This window comes from Euleptes europaea, chromosome 12, assembly GCF_029931775.1.
Source record: "Euleptes europaea isolate rEulEur1 chromosome 12, rEulEur1.hap1, whole genome shotgun sequence".
NCBI lineage: Eukaryota > Metazoa > Chordata > Lepidosauria > Squamata > Sphaerodactylidae > Euleptes > Euleptes europaea.
The window spans coordinates 38,370,735-38,385,998 of record NC_079323.1 but is presented as its reverse complement, the minus strand read 5'-3'; the positions used below and the strand labels follow the sequence as shown (position 1 = coordinate 38,385,998).

The 15,264-nt window shown below is 41.9% G+C and overlaps 1 protein-coding gene across 1 annotated transcript in view; it reads right to left on the bottom strand.

Moving 5' to 3' along the window:
- Nucleotides 1-15,264, bottom strand: part of CD96 (CD96 molecule) — a 42,965-nt gene that overhangs the window by 14,233 nt on the left and 13,468 nt on the right. Inside the window, exons 5-7 of the mRNA XM_056858182.1 lie at nt 11,525-11,571; nt 6,376-6,466; nt 5,894-6,076 (exon numbers count right to left, since the gene is read on the bottom strand). Of these exons, the coding sequence (XP_056714160.1) occupies nt 5,894-6,076; nt 6,376-6,466; nt 11,525-11,571 (321 nt within the window). The remainder of the gene's footprint in view (nt 1-5,893; nt 6,077-6,375; nt 6,467-11,524; nt 11,572-15,264) is intronic.

The following is a 15,264-nucleotide window of genomic DNA, read 5'->3' as shown; positions in this document are numbered from 1 at the left end:
AAGAAAGGCACCCTTGGTTTCTGCTCCAAAACAGCTTTCATCAGTGAAGATTGTAGCTGAGGGTCTTACCAGAATTGTTCTGGGAGTCCTGTATTCAGAGCTCCCACACAGAAATCTTTTAAACTGAATTTTAAACTGACTAGGACAATGGCTTAGGGAGCAGGGCATTTTCCTGACCTGAAACTCCCTAAAGGAATTGTATTTACCCTACTGGGCTAAACTTACATGGGCGGGCAAGTTTTGCCCAACAGAGCAAGTGGCAGCTCATTTCAGTTTCTGGCATGCGGAGGGGGAAGTATTAAAACCCCTTCCTCACATGCTGTGGACCCAATCTGGTCCTCTGTGATAAGGCCCTCCTATGTCAATCCCACTTCCCCTTCCTGTTCTTGTCTGTGTTTGCCTCAGGGCAACATTTACCAGGTGGTGGCTGGAGATCTCCTGCTATCACAACTGATCTCCAGGCAATAGAGATCAGTTCACCTGGAGAAAATGGCTGCTTTGGAAATTGGACTCTATGGCATTGAAGTCCCTCCCCTCCCCAAACTCTGCCCTCCTCAGGCTTCACCCCCAAAATCTCCAGGCATTTCCCAACCCGGAGCTGGCAACCCTAACATTTATAGTTTTAAGTCCTTAGCCTCCCTGAGTCCTCAAAACTTCCTCTGGCCTTCTTGCCATACCTTCACTGCCTCATCTGCCATCTGCCATCCCTCCCCCCTGCTTTCTTTCTAGTCCTTTCACACCTTCTCACTCCTTGGCCTCTTCTTTCTCAATACTCAATAGCCCAAAGTTTAGCAAGTCCATGTTTTGAAGAAGCAAGATGACATATTTCCTTAGTGAAATCTATGTCCAATTCTTCCCTCGCTCATCAGTTTGAAATGATGAAAGTGAAATGTCAAATATTTCAAAACTGTAGCTGGTTCTTTATCAGATGTCCAAGCTCAGACTTAAAAAAACAGAAACAAAACCTTTCCACTTCTCTATCGATTCAAAGGCCTTGTTTCAGACATTCTATGGGAATAGGTCAATCATCCTTGACACCTATCTGGACTTGGGAAGAACAGAACTCAGTCATCCAATAATGGCAGTATGCTTGCGGAGATGAGCTATACAGTGATTAACATTCAGTATCAAAGTGTCTCTTAGTACAGCACACAAAGGAAGCTCAGCACTGAACAGCTGTCTCGCTGAGTAAAGCTGAATGGAAAAGGAGAGGAAAGTCAAAGGGAAATTACTGTTTCATTAATTCAACTGTTTCTTTTCAGGCAGGGGATTTGTTAGATAGCATGTGTAACAAGACCACTGGGCAACTAAGGTGTAGGGTTGCCAGCCTCCTGGTGAACATTTATGAGGCAATTTATCAGTGCCAAGGATTCCAGGAAAATAGTAGCACATTAGTGATAGTATTTATGAACTCTACATATTTTGCATAGGGTAAGGAGTCTCTCTCTCTCTCTCTCTCTCTCTCTCTCTCTCTCTCTCTCTCTCTCTCTCTCTCTCTCTCTCTCTCTCTCTCTCTCGTAAACAGCACTCCTTACCCTATGCAAAATATGTAGAGTTTGTGCATGCTATTACTATAGCTATTCTTAACTCACTACTGGTCACTATTTTAATGGCATAAATGCATGGTAGTATAGAAACCTTTGATGGTTTTCCCTAGAGAAAATAGCTTTAAAAATAGGTAGGGTTTATTTTCCCTTACTGACCTGGATGGCCCAGGCTAGCCTGATCTCGTCAGATCTCAGAAGCTAAGCAGGGTCAGCCCTGGTAAGTATTTGGATGGGAAACCACCAAGGAATACCAGGGTTGCTGTGCAGAGGAAGGCACTGGCAAACTGTTAGTCTCTTGCCATGAAAACCCGAAAAGGGGTCGCCATAAGTCGGCTGCAACTTGAAGGTACTTTACACACACACAGGGTTTATTTTCAGATGTATCTTTAAACAAAGCCAACAAGCCCACATAGCATTTTGGGATTTCCATGGAGGCAATGGTAATTTTTTTGATAAATATGAAGGAGCTTTAGAAGCAATATGTTTGGCAACAACACATAATGATAAATACAAGGAAAGAAAACAAGCCAGGGCTAACTGAATCTATTTTTTAAAGCGGTAACAGCAGACTAGTCTCCTTTGTCAGATGTATTATGCCTCATCATTATGATATGCTATGTCTGTCCTACAAGGAAACCTGAGCCAGCTCGAAACAAATGCTCAGCAAACAGCTGACTCTGAGCTCCGTCGGCACCTCTGAATGTAGTTTCACATGTGTGCTGTGACTCCCGGGAGAGATATATTCAGGGACCATTGATGTATCATCTCCAATTGCATTCCCTTTTGACTATGCCATTTTGCTATGATAGCTTCCCATTCTTTCTGTTGCCTTTATGTGTTTCTTCTGTATCATTTTTTTAGAAATTATATCAGCAGGGCACCCACAAGGACCTGCATGGGGCATCTCATTTTCTCCTCTCCAGTATTTCCTTTCCTTTCCCTGGCAGTCCCTATAGCCTTTTCCTGCTTCCTTCTCTCTTTCCCACCCACCAGGCGACCTAACTTTATCTGCCCCCCTGTCTTCAGTTTCCTTTTCCTGGCAGCTTCTCCCTGGGAAGGTCTGGCCAAGTTGTGTGATGCCAACTGAGCCAGGTTTAGTTGTGCAGTGGATAACTTGCAATGACTTATAAGAGTACCTCACTTTCCCCTGCATCCCCTCCCTACACCACTTCTTCTGGCAACCCCCATAACCTCACCTTTCCGTTTCCTTCACTCCTTCCCACCCAGCAGCCAACTTGCCTTTTATTTGCCCCCCATCTTCAGTTATATTTTTTATTTAACTATTTCATTGATATCCCATCCTGCCTCTTTCCACAATGGAGACCCAAAACGAGTTACATTGTTATCCTCTCCTCCATTTTACCCTCACAACAACAGAGTTAGGTTAGGCTGAGTGTGTGTGAGTGGCCCAAAGCCATGCAATGAGCTTCCATAGCATAGTAAGGATTTGAGTCTCTTAGTCTGAAACTCTAACCCCCCCCCCCCCCGCCACCTTTTACTGACAGAAACCAAGGTTTGAAGGCTGGCAATACTATTGTTGTTGCTTAACAATGACCACTGAAGGCATCTGTCTCTTAAATGTGCAGATTCTCCTTTTATCATTTTGGGGATTTTTAACACCCCCTGTGGGTTTTGTTGTTGTTATTGTTTTTAGATTTCTGATTTCCCCCCTCAAAATCTGGAGTTTTTATCAGGTTTGTAGAAAGAATTGCCTTGTCTGTCCATGTCCCCCGTCCTGTATTTAAGCATCCACAGACGGGACCATGCACAGAATTAGATACATTGATATTTAAGATTCAGCAAAACTTGATGCATACCAACAAAAGACGGCTAGCTGGGTTTTTTTCATTCTATGAACTGTCAGCCTGGAAAGAAGGAAATCAAGCATCACAGGGGGAATCCTCCTCTATCTAAATCACACTTGGGCTGCTAACTACAAACTTCTTCCATGAAGAATTTTTAAAAGGGATTTCTCCTTTCCACCACCACCAGAGTTCTAAACTGGTGTTCCTGAACTCCAGCTAGGGGAATTGTAATGCACGATTTGTGCAGGCAACAGTGTATTTTTAAGCAAATGGGGTGATGCTTCCATGAGGACAATTAGCTTGTTGGACTGCAGGTGGCGCTGGGCCCCTGTTCTGTAAATTACAGCGCCACTTAAAAATGTATCAACTCAGTTTCTGCTCACAGGAAGCAGAAAGGAGCTAAAATAACCAAGTTCTGAGCACCTGCCGACAGCTACCACGTCAGCTGCCAGATACAAAAACTGCACACCAGTTCAAAAACGTTTCGTTATTATGAACTGAGCAAGAGTTCCAGGATAAGGGTGCCCAACTCAAGGCAAAAACAACTATTAAAAGCTATGCAACATGTATAATAAGCCAATTATTTAAGAACTTAATTGGCATCACTAAAGAGATCAAAATCCAATAGGACCTGTTACAGCCATGTTCTTGCTACCTCACAAATGCCACTCCGGAGGGAGGGTAGGAGCTGATGGTTTGTAAAACACATTCATGCTGTTCCATGCTCCCCTTTGTTCTTTACTCCCTAGAACTGAGTGTGCTGGTCAAATAGTGGAGTACTGGGAGAAAGAAAATGTATAAGGAGATGGGGAAGGGAAAAGTGGTGGTGGTAGCGAGTGTGGAGCGGGACAGCCCTCCTTCCTTTCATCTTGAGACACAGGAGCTCCGTATGACAATTTCCTTCCCTTAGGATCCCAAAAAGACATTACAGAGGATGGATGCCTGCTCAGTTTGTGGAGCTTGGGAGTAGACATTCCATGCACCCCTGAAGAACATTGTGAGTAGAGAGCTTGGTTTCATTTGGCTTAGGGGCCAGCAAAGAAGTTGGCAAGTTTAAAATTTCTGTATCCCACATATTTCGGAAGCTTTTCTCCATAAGCACCATATGTACTTGGATTCTTTCCAACGGCACCATTCCAGCACTACAAGTGCTCAGGATGGTACAAAGGGTTAATTGCTACATTAGTGTGTGATTAGCATTTTGTGACTTTGTTGCCAATGATTGATAGTGCTTTAAAATAAACCACATGTAGATGTATACTTATTACTTGCATACACAAGCAGAGACTGCTGAATTACAACTAATAATGAATCTCAAGACTATGCATTCTCCTGGACTTAATAGAGATCTGGAGTTCCTGACTCATTACCAATGCTAATTTCTCCAGGCCTATTACCCCTCTGCATATCACACCTAATCCAATCATGCCTGCTAACGGCATTTATTTGCTTTTGACATTTACATTGCCATTCTGTGTCTAATTCACTCGTCTCTACTTAAGGATAGATGGAATCACATTCTAGTTGTATCTTAAGAAGTGAGCTGTGGCTCACAAAAGCTCATATCCTGCCAGAAATTTTGTTAATCTTTAAGGTGCTACTGGACTCTTGCTCTTTTCTACTACAAGCAGATACTGTTGATGTTTTGCAGTGTCCTCCAATGAAGATACTCAGAACACACTAGGAATCCATCTATCAGATATTAGCATTGCCAGGTGTATTTTGGAGGGATTGGAAACACAGTATAAGTCTTGAACAACTTTCTGGTTCTTTATTCATGGACAAAAACAACATGGGAAGAAAATCATTGGGCATGGGAGTTGCCAGAATACCTTATCACCACCAAATTTTATCTCAATATTGTCATGTATGTTATTTTTCCCATTTTTGAGAAAAATCACAGAAAATATGAAATATGCATACATAAGCAGAAACTTACTTTCTTTGGGTGAATCCGAAACTGGAGTGATTTGACTAATGAATTCTGGGCCTGCAAAAGATGTAGTCTGAACCCCTGTTGAAATAACCATGGCATGAAATGTAGTAGATAAAGTATGCAGTAACTAAGGACAATAGTAGTATATTCCTGGCATCACCTTTTCATTATTCACAAATGGTTGCTTGGGTAAGAATGGACAGATCCACCTTTTTGCCAGCACTTGTGCTGACACCCAAAGGAAGTATAGCCATTAGCAATGGTTGTTTGCATAGCTAAGCCGCGGCTGTGATTTTTCATGGTTCCTTCAGTAAATGCTTCAATGCAGGGGTGGAGCAAATACAAAAGGTCGCGTTCAAGGGGCTCTTAAGAAATACAAAGCTTTGCAGTGATGGCTGGAATGACGGTTCAACATGAATTTTTTTTTTAAATACGCAGGGCACTTCAGCCTGGAACACACTGCTAATTACCAAGCATAAACAGCCTTACAAAGTTTTGTTTTTCATGCAGAATTTACAATTTCAAAGTATATTCAGTTAGACTGAGTTTTTGTGCATGATTGCACCATTTAGATTTTTGATGGCCGATAATGTAATTTTACTCACCAGAAGGATGACATATTTCTTCAGATGAAACATTCTGCAGTTCATTTCCGGGGATAGGGTACACAGCCATGCATCTGAAAACCTTAGGAATAGGTGGCTGAGATGGATCCCATATTGTCAACAGCGATCTCATCTCATGAAAACCTTCGTCATCCTTTGTGTCTTCATTTTTAAGAAACATTCCTTTGAAAACAGACAGAAAAAGAGATCACTCTCTTCATTGTTTCCTATCAGTTAATTGTGAAAAAGCTCCTCTGAAAATGAAAGCAATATCAAAACTGATATTCTTTGCTTAGACTTGTGATTCTTTTATAGCTTTTTCCCTTTAGTGCCTTCAGCATTAAAAAAATGTCTGTGCTCCTACATAAAATAGGGATTCCTAAGCTCCTGCACCCAATTACAGCGCTCTGCTTTGTTCTTATAGCCAGATAAGGTTAAAAGGGTTATTTTGTAAATGCCATTTTCAGAAAAATTTGCATTACCTTCAGGTTTGTCCTTCAGAATCTTTCTGTCCATGTACCACAGGATGTTTGGTTTGGGAAATGCCTTCTTTACTACACAACTAAGAGTCACCTGTAGTGGTGGTGGGGGGAGAGAAAACCATGTCAATGGCATCCTGTTATTGACTTCTGGACTGTTGATTCTAACATCCTCCCATTATCCATATTGTCAACCAAATGCCATTGATTTTACAAATTTTCTGGCTATTGTTTCCAGGTAAATCACCTGGATTTCCTGGCCCATAAGCAATCTGGTACATTTTCTACAGAGTCCCGTGTGAAAATGAAGGCTCTCAAATATTAGTGCTGACACAGGTATTAGGAGACAATGAAGAGGCTTTGTCTGACATGTGGTTTGTATGAAAGTAGGGAGGATGTGGTTTGGGGCCCCTGCTCCCCAGGCTGACAGCTCTTGAGAGTCATTAGATCACAAGAATCTTATTCTTGATGCACAAACAGCAAAATGGTAAACTGCCTAGGCTAAAATTGAGGAAGCTGTCAGCATAACAGACATTCTTATACTAGTGAAATATTGTGTTACATACAGGGTTTAAACTTAATATGGACTGAGATACAAAATATAGTTCTGGTCATAATTTCTAGCATTCTAGATAGGTCAGGCCTTTGATTTTTAAAGATTTCCCTGTGAAGAATTTATTTAACTTTTTCTCTGTAGTCTGTTTCTGTCAGGATTACAATACCAGCTCAAATTCACCTGAAGCTTCTTTTAAGGCTTGCTCAGACTTTTTTGAGTGTGGTAGGATTCTGGGACTAGAAATAACATTTCCCCCATGACTCATAGGGTTGCCAGGCCCCCCTTTGCCACTGGTGGGAGGTTTTTGGGGTGAAGCCTGAGGAGGGTGGGATTTGGGGAGGGGAGGGACATCAATGCCATAGAGTCCAATTACCTGGAGGTTGGCAACCCTAATGACTCATAAAAATATTAATGTCTAGTGTCTTCTGAAATTTTGTTCAGTTTTTTTTTTCAAAATATGTCTTTGTGTATCAGCCTTTGTATATAAACACACTTCTTAAGAAGCCATTTAGTGATTCTTCACTAGACAGATATTTCTATGGGATATAACAAGCAGTAGGGTCTAAGGACCATGAAATGTAGGAAGTACAAGGTTAAAGGTAATTATATAGAATTCAGAAAGAAGTATAAAGACTATTTACAATTATGGTTGCCAACTCAGGGTTGGAAAATTCTTGGAGATTTGGGGGTGGAGCCTGGGAAAAGCAGAATTTGGGGAGGGGAAGGACCCCAAGAGAGTTTATAATACCATAAAGTCCACCTTCCAAAGCAGCCATTTTCTCCAGGGAAACTGGTCTCCAGCCAGAAGATCAGTTGCAATTCTGGGAGATCTCCAGGCCCTATCTCCAAGCAACCATATTCACAATAGTAGTAACTGGCCATTTGTCTAGTTTTGTTAAGCCAGTTAACACTATAAATGGCTGTAGAGTCTAGGTTTTATCAAGATTGTTAACACCTATATAACTGAGCAATCACAACTCCCAGTTCCACCCTTGTGAATGTGTGGGGGAAAGACAGTGTCGAACTTCTTGATGAAATCTAGTTTTGGCAGTTTTACATCGGGTGTCTCCCTTTAAGTTTGTTTGTTTTTTAAAACTGAAGAATGGTGACTTTTAAATCAGCAACAGAGTGTTCTGGAAGACTGAAATGGTTTCTGAATATTGCCACTTTTGAAAGTCAGATTTGTATCTTTTGTGTGTGGACTGTCTTGTTTGTCCTATGCAGAAAGCAGAAGGGTGATTGTTGGCATACCATACATTGCAATAAATAGGGTTGCCAACCTCCCAGAATTACAACTGATCTACAGCCTACAGAGATCAGTTCCCCTGGAGAAAAATGGCTGTTTTGGAGAGCGGACTCTATGGCATTATACCCCGCTAAGTTCCCTTCCCTTCTTGAACCCTGCCCTCCCCAGGATCCACAGCAAAGCTCCAGGATTTCCCAACACAGGCCATTTATGCTTGGTAATCAGCAGCGCGTTCCAGGCTGAATTGCCCTACAGCATTTTTTTAGTTTGGCAGGCTGAACTGTCATTCAGGAAGTGACTGAGAAGCCAGCACATACCTACTTCGCATTTCTTAAGAGCCCCATTAACGCGACCTTTTGTGTTTGCTCCACCCTCGCCTCGAAGAATTCCCTCAAAGAAGCATGCAAAATTCACAGCTGCATGTTACCTATGCAAACAGAGGTTGCTGCTGGAAGGAACAAAGGAGCAGGTGAGTGTGTGGGGGGTGGAATTTCTCCTTTTGCGTTGGGACGGTGAATAAGCATTTTAAAAGTTGCATTTAAAGAAACAGCTTTGCGTGAGCATCAAAATTGACCCTGCATAAATGACCACGGAGTTGGCAACCCTAGCATTGGAGGAAGAACAAGTAGATGAGCCTGAAGTAGTACAGCTGACATTGGCAAAACCGGCACCTTCTAAACTGCTCTGGTCCATGCTGGAATAAAGTGCTATTGGATTCCCATTTACATTTACTGTAACAAGTTAACACAGCTAACTCTCTGGAATTATTCCCTAAAGTTGTATATTACTTCACTATTTAAAGGCAAGTGAGCAAGGGCAGTTCTTCCCCCAAACAGAGGAAAGTTAGCTCACCTACTCAACTATTCAGAGGAGATTTCTGGCAGGCTGATTTCTAACTTAAAACAAACTCACATTATTGTCGAAGGCTTTCACGGTCAGAGTTCATTGGTTCTTGTAGGTTATCCGGGCTGTGTAACCGTGGTCTTGGAATTTTCTTTCCTGACGTTTCGCCAGCAACTGTGGCAGGCATCTTCAGAGTAGTAACACTGAAGGACAGTGTCTCTCAGTGTCAAGGGTGTAGGAAGAGTAATATATAGTCAGAAAGGGGTTGGGTTTGAGCTGAGTATTGTCCTGCAAAAGTATTGTCCTGTAAGTATCAAGATAATGTGCTAATGAGGGTATGGTATGTTAATATGGAACCATTGTATCCTGAAGTGATCTGTTAATGTGTGTAATCCAAAGCTAATCTGTATGGCTATTGTTGAATGTTGTCTTTGTCTGGAGGTTTTTCAGGGCAGGAAGCCAAGCCTTATTCATTCTTAAACTCTCCTCTTTTCTGTTAAAGTTGTGCTGATGTTTATGAATTTCAATGGCTTCTCTGTGCAATCTGACAAAATAGACAAAAACTAAAACGAGATCCAACTTGCAAAATTACCAGGAAAACTAGCATTCTGATCAAGAATTCCACTCTTCATCCCGACACACACAGAAAACTATGCAAGACTGAAGCACAACCACCACGATTATATGGACTACCTAAAATTCATAAGGATTCCGTTCCACTCCGACCCATCGTGAGTGCCATTGGTTCCCCAACATATGAATTAGCTAAATATTTGACCACCCTCCTACAGGACCACATTGGAAAAACCACTTCTTACATCAAAGATTCAACTCACTTCATCAACAAAATCAGTCCGTTAAGACTCAATCCAAAGGATATATTAATCAGTTTTGATGTTGTATCCCTCTTTACCAAGGTTCCAGTAAAAGACACAATCTCATTGATTAACCAGATTTTTCCAGAAGATATAACAGCCTTATTTCACCATTGTTTGACAACAAGTTATTTCCTATGGGATCAAGAATTTTATGAACAGATTGATGGAGTAGCTATGGGAAGTCCACTCAGTCCAGTAATAGCAAACTTTTACATGGAATATTTTGAAAAGACAGCATTAGAATCAGCACCTTACAAACCTACAGTCTGGTTCAGGTTCGTAGATGATACATTTACCATTTGGAGCCATGGTGAAGAAAAATTAATGGACTTTCTAAACCATCTTAATAATATCCATCCAAACATTCAGTTTACCATGGAAAAGGAAATTGAGGGTAAACTCCCATTTCTTGATACCCTTGTCATCCGTAAATCAAACCTTCAGTTAGGTCACAAGGTCTACCGGAAACCAACTCACACAGATCGCTACTTACACAAAAACTCCAACCACCACCCCCGACAGAAAAGAGGAATAATCAAAACATTAATGGACCGTGCAAGACGGATCTGTGAACCACAGTTTCTCAAGGAAGAAACTAATCATCTAAATCACGCACTGCTAGCAAACGGCTACTCCAAGAATGAAATCAGAAGGGCCATTAAACCAAACAAAAATCAGAAAACTCAAGAAAAACAGTCTCCCATAGGAAAGGTATTCTTGCCATTTATTAAAGGAGTCACGGATAGGATGGAGAAACTTTTGAAAAAACATAACCTACAAACAGTGTTTAAACCCACCAAGAAAATACAACAAATGCTACGATCAGCAAAAGACAAAAGAGACCCCCTCACCTCTGCAGGAGTATATCGTATACCTTGCAGCTGTGGAGAAGTTTACATCGGGACCACAAAACGCAGCATACAAACAAGGATAAAAGAACATGAAAGATACTGCAGACTTGGCCAACCTGAGAAATCAGCAGTGGCTGAACATGGACTGACACAAACAGGACACAGGGTCTTATTCCAAGACACTGAAAGACTGGACAATTCTACCAACTATTTTGTCAGATTGCACAGAGAAGCCATTGAAATTCATAAACATCAGCACAACTTTAACAGAAAAGAGGAGAGTTTAAGAATGAATAAGGCTTGGCTTCCTGCCCTGAAAAACCTCCAGACAAAGACAACATTCAACAATAGCCATACAGATTAGCTTTGGATTACACACATTAACAGATCACTTCAGGATACAATGGTTCCATATTAACATACCATACCCTCATTAGCACATTATCTTGATACTTACAGGACAATACTTTTGCAGGACAATACTCAGCTCAAACCCAACCCCTTTCTGACTATATATTACTCTTCCTACACCCTTGACACTGAGAGACACTGTCCTTCAGTGTTACTACTCTGAAGATGCCTGCCACAGTTGCTGGCGAAACGTCAGGAAAGAAAATTCCAAGACCACGGTTACACAGCCCGGATAACCTACAAGAACCAAACTCACATTGTTTGCAGAGTTTTTCCTGGCCAAATACTTGTTTTTTTGCCCCATTCAACTAGACGACTAGAGGAAATATTCACTGTACACAAACAGTACATAAGCAAATTCACTCACCTTTCCTGTTACATCCGTGAGGAGGGCAATAGAGATTTCTGGTTTGACTTGAGGACAGAAACAAAACATACATTTTAATTAAATAGGCAGCAATTATTACAGCACTGTAAGTTTGATCACAAGGCTCAGAAGTCTGTTAATATAACAGATGCAGAAACCCATGTTTATAATGATAGCATACTGGTAAGTTCACATCTCATGAGTAGTACATTGTGATATCAGGATTCTTTTAATAGCCCAGTCCTCAGCATATTTGGTATGTTGCTGGCAAATGCAAACATATTTTGTAGTATTCAGCCATGCTCGCAGAATTTCCCACTCAAACTGCCTAAAGGGGTTCTTTCCTTGGCAGGGACGTTTCCCCACAGTCACCCGCGCCAACTGCTTCAGGGCTTCCTCTTGATTATGCATGCTTTTTCTGCCAGTCAGAGGTTGCCTCGCTCTCCCTGCGCGTTTTGCATGCGTTTTCCAGATTCTAGCTAAAACAGCATCTGGAAAACGCGGGCAAAATGCAGGGAGAGAAAGGTGACCTCTGCCTGGCATAAAAGGTATGCATAATCAAGAGGAAGCCCCGAAGCAGTCAGCACGAGTGACTGTAGGGAAATGTCCCTGCCTAAAAGGCCCTTGTTTGCCCGGATCTGAGGGCTGATTCATGAAGTTGCTTTGAGGGCCCCATTTCCATCTCTGTTAAGGTGTGTGTGTGTGTGTGTGTGTGTGAGAGAGTGAGTGAGCGCACACGCGTGCACACACATTGGATGTGGGGGTGAAGCAGTGATTCCTGGGCCACTCAGTAACAGGCCTGGATGCTAACCTAGCATGTTCACAGAAGGGGCTGAAGCCTGATTCACACATACAACATAATGAGATGGGAATGAACGGGAGACTCCTGAGTGGGTAGAACAGAGTGCAGGATGTGGGTGTACAGCATTTGAGGATCACATTTTGGAATGCTCCTCTGTGTTAAACATTTCCTACATGCACAACAAAAAACATCCCACCACAAAAAGAGAGGGGTAGAATCTTTCTGCCTATTATACCACTTCGTACGGCATTTTATATTCATACCAGGAATCCACCATTTGCAATCCAAAATGGGCAATTCTGTCATCTAGCCATTGCTAGAGTTGTCTAAGGTTGATAGGGTTGCCATTTGCCCACCCCTGGTGAGAGAACCCCTATTGGCACTTCCCCACTAGCACTCAACAGGGCATCTGACAAAATGGGAAGTGGCACTATTGTGAATGTAGAAACATTGTTTCCATCCCCAAAAAATCAGAGATGGGTTTTTGGCTGGAAATGACATGGTGTTGCATAATGCTGTCATCACCTGTCTCCACCCCTCGATCCTCCTCCCAGTTATTAGCCAAGGGCTGGCAATCCTAAGACATTATGATACAGTCTGCACTGTATGATACAGTCTGTATGATACAGACTGTATGATACAGTCTGATACAGACATTGCCATACAGTCTGCACTCCAAAGCTGACCATTTCCTTCACAGGGACTGATCTCTGCAGTCTGGAGATCGGTGGCAATTCTGGGAGAACTCCAGCTCCAACCTTGAGGTTGATAAAGCTAGCCTTGCCCCAGTATTACTCTCTCAGCCTCCTGCATGTATGACTGAGATTATGAAAACAATGCAGAGCTTAGAAGCATTGTTCTTATTGTAGAAGAAAATGGGTGAAAGCCATGTTACACATGGAATTTATCAGATGCTTCACTGGAGTTGGAATCATATCTCAATTTGCTTGGCTAGTGTGTAGCCTTAAGCGATCTCTGCCTTATTTTCATTGCTAACCAAGCAAATCTGGCCACGCTAGCAGATAGGTTAACTATTGTGTCCGATAGGAGGAGCGCTAGACATTGTTTCCTCAGAGATCTGGGGCAGTCAACTAAAAATGGAATCAACGGACCTGTGCAGATATGATCACATAAATTACACTCAAATAGTACATGTTCAGTTATTTCAAGAGCATCCTGTTTGCATATGCATCTGTGAGCTTTTAATGGGCGTTTATTATATATCCCATCTATGAACTTGGAAGGCAGGGCGTTATGCCGAAGAAGCGTAAAGGCTCTGCGATATTCAGGATTGGTAACATTGGACAGATATAACATAGTCCTACTCCTGATAAGCAGATCCTTTCTAAAGAGAGGATTCAGAATGTCTTGGAATCATATCAAATATGTCCTGCATTGTGATGCTGTAAAGTAGAGTCAAGACAGAGCAGTACACTTCTGAGCCTTTAGACAACTGGTTGTGCTTTCATCCATACAATGGTACTGATTTGGTTCACTATAACCCCCTAGTAGAAAATCTATTTATACAATTACAGTGAAATGCACTGCAGTGCAGTCACTCTGTTTTAATCTCCTGAGGGAGGAAGAAAAGGACCTTCTGTCAATATATAAACTCAAAAGCCACTTCTGTGTTAGATAAACACAGAAGGAAATCTCAGCCCATCAATTTATGTTTTTGTTTGTTTCCAGCAGTGAATGACAAGTACTTATCCCCCCTCCTCAACTGCTCCTTGTAAATCTTTGTATGCTGACGTGATCACTGGCTACTGAGAGTAGAAAAGTTCTGTAAAGGAATTTATCTGTTTGATATTCATTCATTTTGACAGCATTAAGCATGCATCTTTCGAGATCCCACAGTATATTATATCAATGTTCCCCAAGCTTATGACAGCAGAGGCACACTCAGAGACGCACACCCCCTGTGCCACAATTCCAGACCTGCCTCTTCAATGGAAGAAGAAAAGTCGAGAGCAACGACTCGTGCAGAGATGCAACGAGCAGCCTTGTACGAGATGGTAATCCTGAAGCTTTCAGAATAATTGAATGAGCCAATCACATCCAATTAAGAATACACAAACATAATCAATCAATTATATTGGGGAGTAATTGGAAGAAGGCAAGGTCAGAACAGTAACGTGCAACAGACTACCTTTTCTGTGGGCTGGTACTTTGAACTCATCAGAGCTTTTAATTATTTTCATTAATTATTATTTCACTCAATGCACCAGTGGTTCACTAACATCATATTTGTGAGCTATGTCATAGAGTTGCTGGAATTGTTGTGCTGTACATAGGAAGAGACAGTCAAGCTGTTTATCGGCATTGATAAATGGACCTCAGTGCTTTTTCGGCATACTTTTCAAAAGAAACAGGAAAACGGGGTGAATATTCTCAGCAGTATCATAAGCTCAGCGCCTGCCACCAGAGTCAACATGATAATCTGCATCTTTGCTATTACCGCCGTTTTGTCAGTAGGAACAGCTGACCTACTCCAGAGAGTAGCGATAAAACACGGGGTAGGATGCTGTTTTGACCTAGATGACCTAGAAAATATATGATTTAGGACAGGTTTTCAACACAATTATCTCAGCCTGTGGCTGCCAGAGGAATCAGTCAGCCCATGCTGACATCTGTCCATATGATCCCACAACAAAATTGTTGTGAGAAGGTGGTGAACGTGTAGGATTCGCGATGTACTTGGGCAAGGGTAAGAAGCACTGCATTCCTTAGGGAATCTGAGCATTTTGTGGGAGAACAGCAAAACCGGTATGATCCATTGTATTTTGAATGAATGTTGGCACCAATTAAAACCAAGCCAACAGGCCTGACTGGCTGATTCGCTTCCTTTGACAGGTGAATTCATTTGGAGCAGACATGGGGCCTTAGCTGTGGCTCTGACCACCCTCTGCAATCATCTTTCGAAGGAAGGCTTATTTGT